The sequence below is a fragment of the Takifugu rubripes genome, unplaced genomic scaffold (genome assembly GCF_901000725.2).
Source record: "Takifugu rubripes unplaced genomic scaffold, fTakRub1.2, whole genome shotgun sequence".
NCBI lineage: Eukaryota > Metazoa > Chordata > Actinopteri > Tetraodontiformes > Tetraodontidae > Takifugu > Takifugu rubripes.
The window spans coordinates 390,634-405,101 of NW_021821638.1; the positions used below are offsets into that span (position 1 = coordinate 390,634).

The window sequence follows — 14,468 nt, forward strand, 5'->3', positions numbered from 1 at the left end:
GAGACTGATGCTACATGATCACAAAACCTCAGATGGTCAACAATCATGACTCCAAGGTTTCAAACAGCCTCGATAACAGGCAGGGGCCAATTTTGTGATCTATGTTTTGATGAATGGATAGTTTTGCCAAGGAAAGAAGGAGCTCATTTTCACCATGGTTAAGTTGAAGGTGGTGGCCCTGCATCCATGCGGATATGTCTGAGAGACATGGTGAGATCTAGTCTGAGCCTGAGGGTTAGTCTGGGGAAAATGAGACGCAGAACTGGGTGCCATGTGGAAAGCAGTGGTATAAAACACCATGGGAGACCATGGGATGATTTGCCTGAGCAATGTTGCGTATATGGCAAAGAGCAGCAGCCCCGGCACCGATCCTTGGGTGACCCCAGTGGAGAACTAGTGATGAGCCAAAAGTTGATCATCCCACGACACCCTGAATGAATGCCCAGATAGGTACAATTCAAAACAGGAAAGTCAGAGCAACAGAGCTGAGATCCTCCATATATTCACTATTCATGAAAAAAGTTCATTTCATTGGCTAGCAAGAAGTGACACTGACTGCCCTTGTTTGGAAACCATGAACACGTGCTGAGTGGCTCGCACCTTGTCGAACAAGCTCAAGTCCACACGATGAAGATGACGTCAAAAGCAATTTCTTAAGAACAATTTCTTAAACCACCTGGCTTCTCGGTTAAAGTTCTTGAATTTGGCTTAAAAGGGGGGAGGGGTCTACTTAATTAGCAACACAAGAGAGATAAGCACACCTTTATTCACCATAACTGGAAAATGTTTGAAAGAGGTGTTGATTTTGCTTTTATAACAAAAAATTGTGCCCCCATTGCTTTAATTACTGGTTGATGGGATCCTCTGAATATTCTTAACAATGAATTCCACATGAACCATTACAATAATAATATATCCTCCAAATTTAATCTTGCCAACATTAGCCAACATGCATGAAACCACTCTCTTGCTGCACAAATTTGGATGAAACAGTTGAATCCTGCTATGTTGTAGTTGATCATGATCCTCTTCTGAAATTAACTCGACTGATCACAACAGAACCTTTCTTAAGAGAACGCGCTACAATGGAATATATTTGGTTGTTACTTCTTTGTGGTCAGCTTTGAACAGAAACTCTGCGTAGACTTCCTGTCAGCAGCCACACAGACAAAGCACACGTTAAAGCTAAAGTTAGACTGAGAGCTAATCTTTTACTGGTAGCCACACTGATGGGGTTGTGTCATGCAATATGTACATTTACAAGAAACAGCTAAAAAATATAGTAAAGTATAGTATTGTTTGTCCTGATTGGGAAACATTTCACACTAACTGTTTAACACAAATGAAATCATAGCCATTCTGTTCCGTTGAAAGGATACAGTAGAACCTTTGCTTTTGAATTTAAATATAACAGGCGTAGGTGAAATATCAGCATCACCATCTTTGATGACATACTTTACTATCTCATACTTTACTAGCTTTAGATAGCAAAGCTGCTGACGTCGATCCCAAACTATGGACACCAGGCCCAATTTTGTCCCATCAAAATTAATCTCATAAAACCTTTGGACTGTGAGACAAAGTCGTCTATCCAGAAAAAAACAAAGGTGACACGGGAACTCCACTCCCAAAGACCAAAATTCCTGAACCTTCCTTGTACAGATCTGATAAAGTGTCTGTCTTTGTGGTGGTTTGCGACACCTAACCACAACCACATTGGCTCTTATTAGAGTTGAGTACATTTGATGTGGATCTAAACTGAAAAACATTTTTTTATTTATGCCAATTTTCAAGCAAGACTCGAGCAGGCTGCCCTTCCTGTATTCAACTTCTGACTTGTTTTTCCACTAATGGAAACTTTAACTCTGAGGTTTGCGCCACCTTCACCGCAGCAGTGAAAAGTAAATGTGAGAAGTAACATTCATGCTCAACATGCAGAATATTTATAGATTGTCTTTATGGACACTGAGTTGTTTTTGTTAAAGAGACCCATTTCCACATCCTTGGAAAAAATGTATCCAAAAAGTTAAATTAACTTAATTTCCCTTGATTTAACTTTGATATATAGTTTACATTTCCTCTTAGTTTTATAATTGATACTGAGTTCCATCATTAATGGGATTTTTTTTTAACCCGACAGCAGCATAACAGAGGTCACCTCCATCATGGCTCTGTTAATAACACAGTAAAAAACCGGAGAAAAGGTTAGTTTAATAATAATTAATTTATTTACCAGGTCATATGATTCTTTCAAAATAGTCTAGCGATAAGTTACCATGGTGTCAGCACCTGCAGAAACTGATGAGAGGAGGGCTCAGGACGCAGCCTGAGCATGTGCTCACTCTGAACATGTTTGATATGTGGGCTAGAGAATTAATTGAGAATTCAGTAAAAAGATCAGAATATGTGCAGCATTCACATTTGAAGCGATATGTTACATTTGTCAGTTTACGTTTTGGATGCAGCACCAGCAGAGAGGTTACTGCGTTCAAATGAAGCACACCGTGATTGTGGTCTGTATGTGCTTGAATTGTCAAAGCTGTGTTCAGATCACACTTCCTGAGTCATGCAGCTTGACAGCAGGAGGTTAGTCGCACAAAGGAAAAGGAGATCAGCTTAAACTAGTCTGTTAACTTCTTTGTACACTTCTACGCTTTATTTGCAGAATTATTTTCACTCTTTGCCCACGTGCTCAATATTTGTGTGCAGTTAGCTACCTTTCAAAGAACAGTTATGCAGATTTGTTGGCTGACATGCAACTGTGGCAACAAAGACCTGCATTACAAAGGAAATTCTGTTTGAACAGTTGTCTACTGCAGCCACAAATTAGTTAAATAGACAGAGACTGCAGCAGGTATCAGCAGCAACGATTGCTTGTTGTACTCAAGTTATATGGTGGAGATTCAAATGTCATGTAACTGTGGAAAAATGGGATTTTCTTACAGGCAGAATTAGAAACATTTGAGGAGACATCTTACCCTAAACCGATGACACACAAGAACTTTTCCAGTTAATTTATTTTGTACAGACTGAGAAAAATACAAAAATTAAATACACTCATGAGGTGACCTTACAAACACTTGCACCGCCCTCTTCCTTTGTGGGAGACATGTAAAACACAAAAGCCATGAAAACGTCAGAGCCAACAAAGACCATCTGGGTCAAAACCCGTTTTGACATCCTGTACGAGAGCCGATAAAACCACCATGATGAACTCGATGCGAGTGAGCTTGATCAGAGCAGGAGCTCAGACACAAAGTGAGAAAATTATTTTCTTTCAACTCAGTTGGCTGCAGGATGTTTACACATCAACACAGGTGTTGGTGGGGAACAACTCATCTTTATTTTTTTCATTTGAAATAGAGAAAAGAGATTTAACAAAAACATTAATTAGGTATATATGTATGTGTATATATGTATGTGTGTGTGTGTATATAAATATGTATATGTATGTGTGTATATACAGTATATATATATAAATATGTGTGTGTGTGTGTGTTCCTCAAAACTGAATGTCTGTCAAGAATGACCTCAAGAACAACACAAATTACATTATATCTGTGGGTAAAACAGTGCTCCCGTAGTGCATTCACATCATCAGGGCAACATATCAGGTGTGTAACTGGTCATATGATGAACTGGTCAGAAACTGAATATTTGACATAAAAGACTTGGATCGTAACGGCGTTGAGATGAGCGAGCTCTGTGCATGGACCCAACATCTGGTTGGGAATTATACTGCATTACCTGGTGGGGCAACAGTTTCCTAGCGGTGGCTGCTTTAGCCTAAATGCATAGTCCTCACATACTTGAGTAGGCTGTATGTTGGATAGACGAAAACAGAGTTATGGTCTAAGACAGAGGCATGAGAGGTCAAGTGTAAGAGAGTGTGACAGAGAGAGAGAGAGAGAGGAAGAGAGCTTTGCAAGACCATATTTACCTCATAAACCCTGCTTTATCCCACCAGTCTCATTTGTGGCCATAACAGCAACTGATCTTCATGTTACTTACTTTTGAGCATCTGTTTAATACAATGATACAAAGACGATAAACGACTTTTTATGTGTTCAAAAATCTTCACAGAAACCACAAACACAAAGAAACCACATAAAGTAGAAACTATGCTAAACTTCTTCCATTTTGGTTTGCAGCAGTAAAATATAACATCGGCAGAACTGTATGTGATAATGTCTGGCTTCAATTTTCACAGTTTCTCTTGTAAGAGCTAAAACTACCGTATTTTCACGACTATAAGGCGCACCTAAAAGCCTAGAATTTTCTAAAAAATCTACGGTGCGCCTTTTAACCCGGAGCGCCTTTTGTATGGATTACGGTAATATTGGTTAATCGCGGCTACCGTAGTCAGTAGGCGTGGCCGAGGTAACAGCAGTAAATTCAGTCCCAAACCATTTCTGTCTGTAAAGACCCCAAAATGGCTCCTTGCAAGAGACGCGCTTACGACGCAGAGTTCAAACTGAAGGCTATCAGTCACGCAGTTGAACACGGAAATAGAGCAGCGGCAAGAGAATTTAACGTGAACGAATCAATGGTGCGGAAGTGGAGGAAGCAACAAGACGACCTGCGCCAGGTAAAGAAGACTCAACGGAGCTTCCGAGGAAACAAAGCAAGAAGTGGATTAACAAAGGAACTCCAGCCGCTAGATATTGGTGTCAACGGGGCATTCAAAACTAGACTGCGAACTGCGTGGGAGCGGTGGATGACGAACGGCGAACACACGTTCACCAAGACGGGGAGACGGCGCCGAGCGTCATACGTCACTATCTGCCAGTGGATCGTAAATGCCTGGGCATCGACCGTGGTCCGAGCTTTCAGGAAGGCAGGGATTGTCACTGAAATGCCAGACAACACCAGCGACACCGACCCTGATGACGACTTTGACGAGACGGAGCCGGCCATGTTGGACGCCGTATTCGCACAACTGTTCAATTCGGACACCGAAGAAGAAGAATTCGAGGGATTCCTGGATGAGGAATGAACTGATAAAGTGATCTTTACGTGTTTCTTTTGTGTGTTTACAACTTAACAAGGCTGGTCATACTGTGAATATGGAAATTACCGTTTGAACAACGTTGTTATATTGCTATCGCTTTGCATTACTTCGAGAGTTCGAGTTACTGTATATTGTTTGCACTAACGTTTGATTTACCGCAACGGTACTACGTGATAAAAACGTTGCACTAAATCGAAGATTTATTAAACTCCACTATCCACTTGTGATAAAAATGTTGCACTGCCTGTTATAACTCGCTTTTATTAAACGAACTGTGTTACGCGAAAACACTACGTCACTCGGGAAAAATAATAAAACAGCTGTTTATTCGTTTTGGGAGTGAATAGAGTTGTGAGAACGACGGTTTGTATTCTATTAATAAAGTTTGACTGACTTATCTGGCTGTTTTATTGACATTCCTTTTAGCGCAGCTCGAGCTAGTGAACGCGTCATGAAACCACAGGCACTACGCAGTTTCTATGCTATGCGCCTTATAGCACGGTGCGCCCTGTGTATGAAAATATTTCTAAAATAGGCTGTTAATTGAAGGTGCGCCCTATAATACGGCGCGCCTTATGGTTGTGAAAATACGGTAATTAGATTTTTTTTTTTTGATTCCGGCTCAGCTGGAATCACAGAATCTTCTCGAGTTAAATGGTCCATTTTTGTGTGTTGTGTTTCTTAAAGTGGGAACTACAACAGTGCACACTTTTACCTCCACTTTCTATAATTGCTTTTCACATCGCTCTGCACCAAAGTCACCAAATGTGTTGTGATGTGACACCACATGCACCTCAACCACTAATCAGGAACCTTTTAGAATGTTTAAAGGTTCCTTTTCCAAGTTTGAAAAAAATAAAAATCTGTGCACAGACCAAATATTACAAGGATATCCAAAGACACTAACAAATGCATTTGTGTACGCTTAAGTAATAGATATGGCTGACATCATTTTCATGGGACTACCAGATTTGTACCACACACAAGTGGGATGATGTCTGTTGAGATGATGACTGTTCAGGATTCATTCATTTAAAGCTAAAGGCCTGAATGCAGAATCAGATCTTAATTGTATGAACATCTCGTTTATATTTCAAGTAATGTTGAGAAGATAATAAACCCTAAACCCATCATCTGAAAAAAAGTCAGAGTAGCATGGTCTCCAAAATAAAAGTGATATTTCAGAGGTTTCGATAAATTAAAATTGCTCTTACAATGTGTTTCCACTCACGAGTGTTTTAGATAAGAGCTCTGAGGTTCTTCAGAAATCTTATCTTGTGAGTCTCACATTTGCGGGTTTGCTGCTGAGACTCAGGCCCAGGTGATGTATACCAAAGTACATTAAACAGCAAAAATATTATTCATGCAAACTTGGCAGTTGAAATCACTTTATGTTGGCATGTTTTTTTAAAAAGATATTCTCCTTTATTTAAGAAAAAAATACAATCTTGACAGGTTTGTATAGGTTGATCAAGCATTACATATCACTTAAAAAGTTACTGTATTTTATACACATGGAACAGATTAAGAATATGAACAGTATTAAGAAACAAAGTAATAAACTCTTAAACACAACAATGTACATAATCATTCACCAAAAGCTGAAACATGTTTAGCGATGATGCTTTACTCTTCTGTACACACATTCTTCGTTAATGGCTCCCATCTGTCTCTTTGGTCTGTCGGTCATACTCGTCCGTAAGGCAGCATAGTGTAGAATATCCTCATTTGTGTGGCCCTTGAAACAGAAAATAGGAAATACCTATATGATGCACAGCAATCAGGATGTTTTTATTAATATAGATAACAAGTACCTCTTCATTTGTGGTAGGATCATCTGAATATCTCAAGGTACTTCCTGAAACAAAACAAACCGACATTGTGTCATTGTGTTTTACTTACTTTAAGTTCACAAAAACTTTTACCTCCACTGCGGCCGCTTTGGCTCTTGTAGATATTGCACAGTAAGACGGCCATGAAACTGGCCAGAATGGCGGTGAACGCCAACGCTCCACTCAGAATATACAGATTAAGATAACAATCTGCAGATTCAGAGAGATTAGATGATGCATTGTCTCATATTTAATTTCTTAGATGAAACCGACTCACCCTCCGCTCCGGGTGGCTTTTGGGGTAGCTTTAGAAAGTGTCCACATGTTACAACAGCACAATCAACAGCCAGGTTGTTTGCTGGCAAACTGTAGAAACAAGTGTTGTTTTTCCATGTGTAAAGAGCTCCTGGATCAGATTTTCCAGATGTTCTCAGCTGGTATGCACCGTGTTCTTGGTCAATGGCTCTGCCATGTGCAGTGCAGTTGCACCTAACAGCACCTTCAGACTGATTCAAGTGATATTCTGGTCTCTGGATAAAGACTGGGATGTTCAAACCTGAATCCTTTATGATGATTGTAATTCCATCTTTGAATTCAAGTTTTTCTGAAAAGCTACTAGCGCAGTAGTACGTTCCTGTATCACAGTGCCGTAAATTGGCAATCATCAAGTGATTTTGTTCTTTCTTTGCATTCAGTGCAAAACGTGAATTGTTAACAAATTCATCATAAAACTTTGCACTTTCATCAAAGGTATAGAAGCTCGACACAAGCCTTGGAAAGTCTCCCATTATTTCTTTATACCAATAATACTTTGCCACAAAATCAGATCTGATGAAACATTCCAAAGTTACACTGTCACCAATAGCTGCTGTAAAGTTTTTGTCTTTATCAACCATCAGAACAGTCATCTCACCTGAAAAAACAGAACAAACAAAGCTATGAATTATTTTGAGGGTTGTTTGTTTCTTTCCATATTAAAAATAGAAATGAGAGTGCTCCAGTGCTAATATTAGATAGATAATACAAGAATAATAAATCACTCACCCATCTTCCCAGCAATCACACATGCCAGATAGAAAACAAACGTAAATACCATTGTGTTGCTGTGCTGAATGAAACTAATTTTGTCCTTTCCTCCACTCAAGCCTGAGTTTACTGACTGGCTGTGATTGGCCGACCCGGTTTCTTTGTATGTCTTATTAAGGAAACAAGGGTATGAGTTTCTCTGAAGGCTTGTCCAGTAGAGCAATGCAAAGAGACTAAAAATCATGTGTACATCAGAATATATTAATGCAAGTTTGTTATGATATGATTAGCTGGGTAATTAAAGTCACTGTCAAGTCACGAGAGCATTGTGATTCAGAAAACTAAAAGCCCATATTTGAAAAACCCTTCAGCAGTGAAAGTATCTTTGTTCTAAAAAAGAAATAATAAATCCTGCAAGCAAAGCAATAACTGAGTCCTGTCACCATCTGTTCTGCCATAAGCAGGACAATGCTGCCACTCCCGTCACTCTCTCCACAGCCTCATGCCTGACTTTCCAGCACTCATTCCTGGACTCATTTCCTTTTACTGACCCTTACTGTTCCATGTTACAACCAGTCTTGGAGCTCTGAGCCTAACACAAACCCCCAGCTTCCTCAAGGTCTAAGTGACCAATGACACAAAGTTAATCAAAAGTTAACATGGGTGATCATTTATACCAAGGATCATTCCAAAAATCAAAATTCAAAAGGTTTTATCAGCACAAATATCCTCAGAGTGACTTTTAGCCAAAATAACAATCAGAATCAGTCTAATTGAAAAGAAACAACCAAAATGTTCCCTAACAGGCAATAACCAAAATACATTCCTTAACCTACCTAACTTCAAAAACAGGAGAAAACAATATAAAAAATGTGGCCGTGCACTTTTACACATCACAATGATTAAAAACACATCAGAGGCCCACTGGATTATTGAGGAAGTTGAGGAGCTTGCAGGTGGCAGCAATCTTCTGCTTTAAATTTAGTCCCTCCTGGACAATCCACCAATTGGCAGATACTTGATCTTCGGATGACCAATCCAGCATCTGGCACAGCACACAGCCATTTGCATAATTTAACATCTGTCCCAGCCCTGGCCACTGTCTGCTGCCTGCCCGGTGATTTTTCATTATTGAAGTTTACTTCTGCAATTTGCTATGGGCCTACCTGCCATTCATCCTGGTGAAGAAACATAGGACCTTAGATGGGTGATCCAAAATGAGGTTCAATATGAGGATTTTTAGCTGATAGCCATTGGATATAAAAGTGATGTCAAAAAGGTGAAAATACTAAAGATGATTACAAGCCCATCAAGGACCATGGAGGCTTTATTGGAAGGAAGTGGAAGGGGTTTCATCAAATGGACACAACATAAAGCAGCAATTTGTAGGCCATCGAATATGCGGCTGAGAATGGCAATCGAGCAGCTGCAAGACATTTTAATGTCCTGTGGGAACAAAGCAAGGTGGCCCGAGCTGGAAAACCGAGTGAAACAGTTGGTTGTGGAACAGCAAACAACTGGAAGGGGTGTCTCTACTGTCCCCATTCGACAAAAGGCCAAAGCGATTGCTGAAGAAATGGACATTGAGCACTTCCAAGGAGGTCCGTCTTGGTGTTTTCGCTTTATGAGGAGGTGGCATCTCTCCATACGCGCAAGGACAACTGTTGCGCAGCGGCTGCCCGCGGATTACCAGGAGAGGGTGGCCATCTTCCGCACCAACTGCCGCGACAAGATAACCGCGCCCAGCCACATCACCAACATGGATGAGACCCCTCTGACTTTTGACATCCCTTTGACCCACAAAGTGGAGAAAAAGGGTCCAGCACGGTGGCGATACGCACAACGGGGCACGAAAAGTCGTCGTTCACCGTAGTTCTCGGCTGACACGGAAACGGACAGTGCGCTGGATGACGGTAGGCGAACACTCCTTCACAAAGACTATGAGGCAGCGGCGGGCAAGTTATGCCTGTTGGGATTTCTGGGTTGTGTCTGTCTTTGGCCTGCAGGGTGTGGTGTTGAGCACAATTGGGTGCAGCTGGCACTGCAGGTGGGCGCACCTGTAGGCAATTTACATCTTGCTGCCTATTTAAGCAGGTTGTGCCTGCCTGTCAGTGCCGGGGTGTCTGTTCACTTTCCTGAGTGTTCCTGTTCGTGTTGGGAGTCTGTTCGTTGGTCTAGTGTGGGAGCTTGTTTGGGTTCCTTGGTGTTGGCTCCTGTTCCTGTGTTCCTGTTGCTTTGGAGGACCACTCCTGCCCCCCTTGCAGTCTAGGAGGACTGCCTCTGCCCTCAGGGTCTCGGGGCACGTTCGTGAGGCGAGCGTGTTGCGCCGGACTCCTGAGCCCTCGCCGGTCCAGGAGGACTGCAGCCGTTTGAGGACTCATCGGTGTTCCGAGTTCCCGGCAGTCCAGGGGGACTGCGTCTGGTTTGGGAACTCGCCGATGGACCTGGGACGGGCGGACGCTGCCTCCCGATCCCCATGCGGTCCAGGAGGACTGTTTCTGTTGATGTGTGCTCCCCTTCCCTGTAAATAAAGCCCTTGACCTCTCCACCTCTGTGTCCTGGCCTGCGTTCGGGTCCGCTACCACCATGTATCGTAACAATGCCACCATATGCGGGTGGATCGTAGACACATGGGCTATGATACCGTCTTCATGTATTGTAAAAGCTTTCACAAAATCAATGCTGAAGCGGAACCGGTCGGTGAGTCTGATTCAGATGATGAAGAAGAGGAATTCGGGATGTTGGATATTGAAATAGTGTATACAGCTGTTTAATTCAGATACAGAAGATGAAAACTTTGATGGTTTTGTGGCGGAAGAATTAATATTTTGTTCAATAAATGTGATGAAACTCACAATTTTACTTCCGTTGTCATTTTTTACTGTATGTTTTAGCATGCGCCTAATAATACGGTGCGCCTTATTTATGTTTTAAATACAGAAATAGTACCCGCAACTGAGACTGCGCCTTTTATTACAGTGCTTATGGTCGTGAAAATACGGTAGTTCAAAAGTGCCAAAATCATAATATTTTCAAAGATTATGATTATGGCATAACCATAATATTTGTAAAGATTTTGCTTTATGATTATGGCACTTTGTGATCAGTAATCACAACATGATGAAAGTGGCACAACACAAGGGGAGACACACATGAGGTGAACTGACACAGGGGTGGCATGGTTATGTAGGGGCTAAAATGGCTGCCACAAAGCAAGAAGGTTCGTGCAGTCAGGGGCTTTTTTGTGCAGAGTTTGCCTGTTCTCCCCGTGTCCATGTGCATTGACATTAGAAGTGAATGAGGGCATGAACAGTTGTTTGTATTTGTGAGTTAGAAGTGGGATAAGCGGCCACCTGTCCCCTAAAAGAGATAAAGAAGTCGAAGACTGATAGAGGGATGGACAAAAATCCCTTGGCCAGTTTTTTCACAATTCTAATAAAACTGTTGAAGGTCTTTTGTTGCAAAATAAAATGTTAATTGATTATATATTAACAATGGCAGCTGTGACTGCTTTTCATCATGCTTAATGCTGATGCACCAATTAGGAAGCTAACCAAGGTCTGCAGATTCAAAAAGCAGCAGACAGATGTCAAGGTTTCAGTTGTATTGGGAATCTTGAGCAGGTAGTAATTTTTAATTAAATCAACAAATTGGATCCCAAATAAGCAAAAATCGTTCCTGGAAAAAATTGTTCCGGGAAGGAGAGACCACGGTGGACACAGCAGGAGTACGCCAACCCTTTGGATAATACTGCCCCTGCCTTAGCATTTCTATGTATCCAAGACATAGCCTGCTGCTGTTTACATGGTCATGATCACATAATGGAGCATTTGTCTCATCCAGTGGGTGTTTTGGTCAACTTAATAGTCCGATGGATATGAATGCTTGTGAAAACCATTGTTGCAGCTTTTGACTTCACAAATTAAGGACTGCAACAGCACGATACAAGCTTTGTCTTCATAAAGTGAATATAAATATATGGAGGTAATCTATCATTTGTTGACATTTGATGGCCAGAAAAAACAACTTTATTAGGAAAACTTTGTTTCATCGAGATTGATAAATAATACAATTGAAAATGTAGAAACCGATATGAGTAAATTCAAAATACTTAATTAGGTCCTTTGTTAACCTGCAATGACAACAAGACATCTACAGCCTCACAGCAGAGTACACACATTCATTCTGTCTGTTCTGCATTGATCTGTTGGGCTGGTTGTTCCTCAAAGCTGCATAATGGAGGTTGTTTTCCTCTTGGTATCCCTGGAGATATGTGATAAAGGGTAAGTTAGTGTGTGTAAATAAGGATTATTTATACATATAACCTTTTTTTTTAAAAAAATCAAAATTGTCTCCACCTCTGCATTTGCTCTGGATGAAGCTTGGACTCTTGATTGAGAGTCTGTTTTAAAACACAGGAAGAGATTTTTTTTTAAGTAATTTTCCCAGTTAACCTTTAAGAATATTTAAAATATATTACATCAGTTACCCAGAGAGTGATGACTGTTTTTCCTCTTTGTCATAAAAACTGAAATGGATAATAAAACAACCACAATGATGGTAAATATCCAGGCCGCACTGAGGAAATACACCAAAACAAGATGGTTTCCTTCATCTGTAACGAGATGCATCAGAAATTGTGATATCTGCGATGCCGTTTCAGATAATCACTTCAGTATTTCAACAAATTTGTCCTCTCACTTTATATTAAGCTAGTTATGATGTCATTACTGTGTAATTCAGGGAGACAATAGACATCACCAGTCACACATTATTTTATAAAGTAACAATATACTGTAGAAGCAGAACCTATAATGACATAACAAGGAATGAGTTAAAGTGATACTTTGACCACAAATATTATGTTTCTCCTCATTTCTCCTCATTTTAGATACTGAAAGCTCTGTGTAAACAGAGAATTGGGGGATATTTAGGCCATATCTGTTTGAACTGGAAAATTTTTCGATAAAACACTATATATAAACCAACTGAACAGAGCTAATTAGGATAACCATAGACAATTAAATAAATTACTGGATGCTGGCTTAATATTTTTAAAACTAGATGATATGTAAATTATTTCTACAATATACAGAAAATAATCTGCACAAAATTAGAGCACTCACCCCCACACACCAGCTTGGTTCCATTTCCAAACAGAATGTGTCCACATGCTGCAACAGCACAATAGTAGGTCCCAGTCTGAGAAGTGTTCAGGTTCTTCATGGAGAAGCTGTAGAAACAGGTGTTGGTTTTCCTCTCACACTGCTTGTTCCTGCCTGTATGGCTGTACATGAGTCCCAGTTGAGATGGTCCAGAGTTTCTGAACCAGTAAACAGTGTGATCCCCATCACAAGTCCACCCAGTATGTACTGTACAATTCAGCGTCACAGACCCTTCTGCTTGGATAGAATGTGATGCTGACTGATCTATGGTCAGCCCTGAACCCTCTACAATGACATTATAACCTTCTGTAAAGTCAAATACATTTAAATACCGATTTACACAGTAATACGTCGCTGAGTCTGATAAATTCAAATCTGTTATTGTCAGATTAGCTACTTTGTTACCAGGATGTAGTTGGAAACGTGGATTGGTTTTGAAGTCATTAACAAATATCCAATGTTTACTTGATATCCAGTACATACAGATCAGAATCGGCCTCTCTCCCAGAGTTTCTTTAAACCAAGAGATCTGGGTAGAAAAATCATCTCTGTGAAGACACGGCAAAGTCAGGTTCTGTCCAGGTTTGACCAAGATATAATTGGTCTTCCAATTCAAAGATGGAGAAAATTCCATTGTAGATGTCAGAGCTAAAAACAAAATACAATTAGAAATGAACACCGTTTAATGTTTAAATATAGAATTTTGCAAATGATGCCATAAATAAACAAAATACAAACAAAAAAGAAATCCTCACCAAATTTCTCCAAACATATCAGCCAGAAGATCAACTTTGCAGATGTCATCTTGCTCCAAGTTTTGGGCTGAGTGAAGAGAAGACTGGTCCTTTTTAAACTGATAAATGCTGCACTTGTATCTGATTGGGCAGCCGGAGATGACTCGAGGGTGTGAGATACAGGAAACACGATCACTTGTAATGTCAGATTTGCTTGATAAAATTGATGTTAGGGAAATTAAAGGAAGATTTATAGGTTAAAAAAAACCCACAAGAAAAAAACTTTGGATTACCTTAAGAATAGGATTTTGCTTCATATATAAATAGAATTCAATTTGAGTTGAGTTATAATGTGCATCATTTCTAACCAATCAACAACAACCAACCAACCAACCAGCCAACCAACCAACCAGCAATCATTCCTTTTTATATTTTTCATGTTGCAGTAATGCATCCAGTGAATGCTCACTAATTATTATGACAGACAGCTTTTGGAAAATGATGCAGCAACGAGGGGTAGCATGGGCTCAAACAAGATTGTTCACGTAAGAGGGAGCAGATTCAGGTATTAGTCTGTCGGTCAGCATGAATGACATGATCTTAATGTGGGCAGGTACAGTAGACCTCTATCAGCAGTGAGGTGGCATGGGCCTGCTTTCGTTGGACTATCTGAATTGGTGGAAATATGGGAGATCACCAT

At 40.4% G+C, this 14,468-nt stretch overlaps 2 protein-coding genes across 2 annotated transcripts; both read right to left on the reverse strand.

Moving 5' to 3' along the window:
- Window positions 1-6,411: 6,411 nt before the first annotated feature.
- On the reverse strand, window positions 6,412-7,920 carry LOC115248519 (uncharacterized). Its single transcript, XM_029832299.1, has 3 exons — window positions 6,937-7,920; window positions 6,826-6,869; window positions 6,412-6,749 (listed from the first exon to the last, which is right to left on the reverse strand). Exon 1 carries the CDS (start codon window positions 7,749-7,751, stop codon window positions 7,071-7,073), a length of 681 nt encoding a protein of 226 aa, XP_029688159.1. The 5' UTR covers window positions 7,752-7,920; the 3' UTR covers window positions 6,412-6,749; window positions 6,826-6,869; window positions 6,937-7,070.
- Window positions 7,921-8,782: 862 nt separating this feature from the next.
- LOC115248510 (uncharacterized) lies at window positions 8,783-13,838 on the reverse strand. Its single transcript, XM_029832286.1, has 7 exons — window positions 13,790-13,838; window positions 12,996-13,682; window positions 12,359-12,484; window positions 12,228-12,271; window positions 12,034-12,132; window positions 9,036-9,047; window positions 8,783-8,914 (listed from the first exon to the last, which is right to left on the reverse strand). Exons 1-7 carry the CDS (start codon window positions 13,836-13,838, stop codon window positions 8,783-8,785), a joined length of 1,149 nt encoding a protein of 382 aa, XP_029688146.1.
- Window positions 13,839-14,468: the final 630 nt, after the last annotated feature.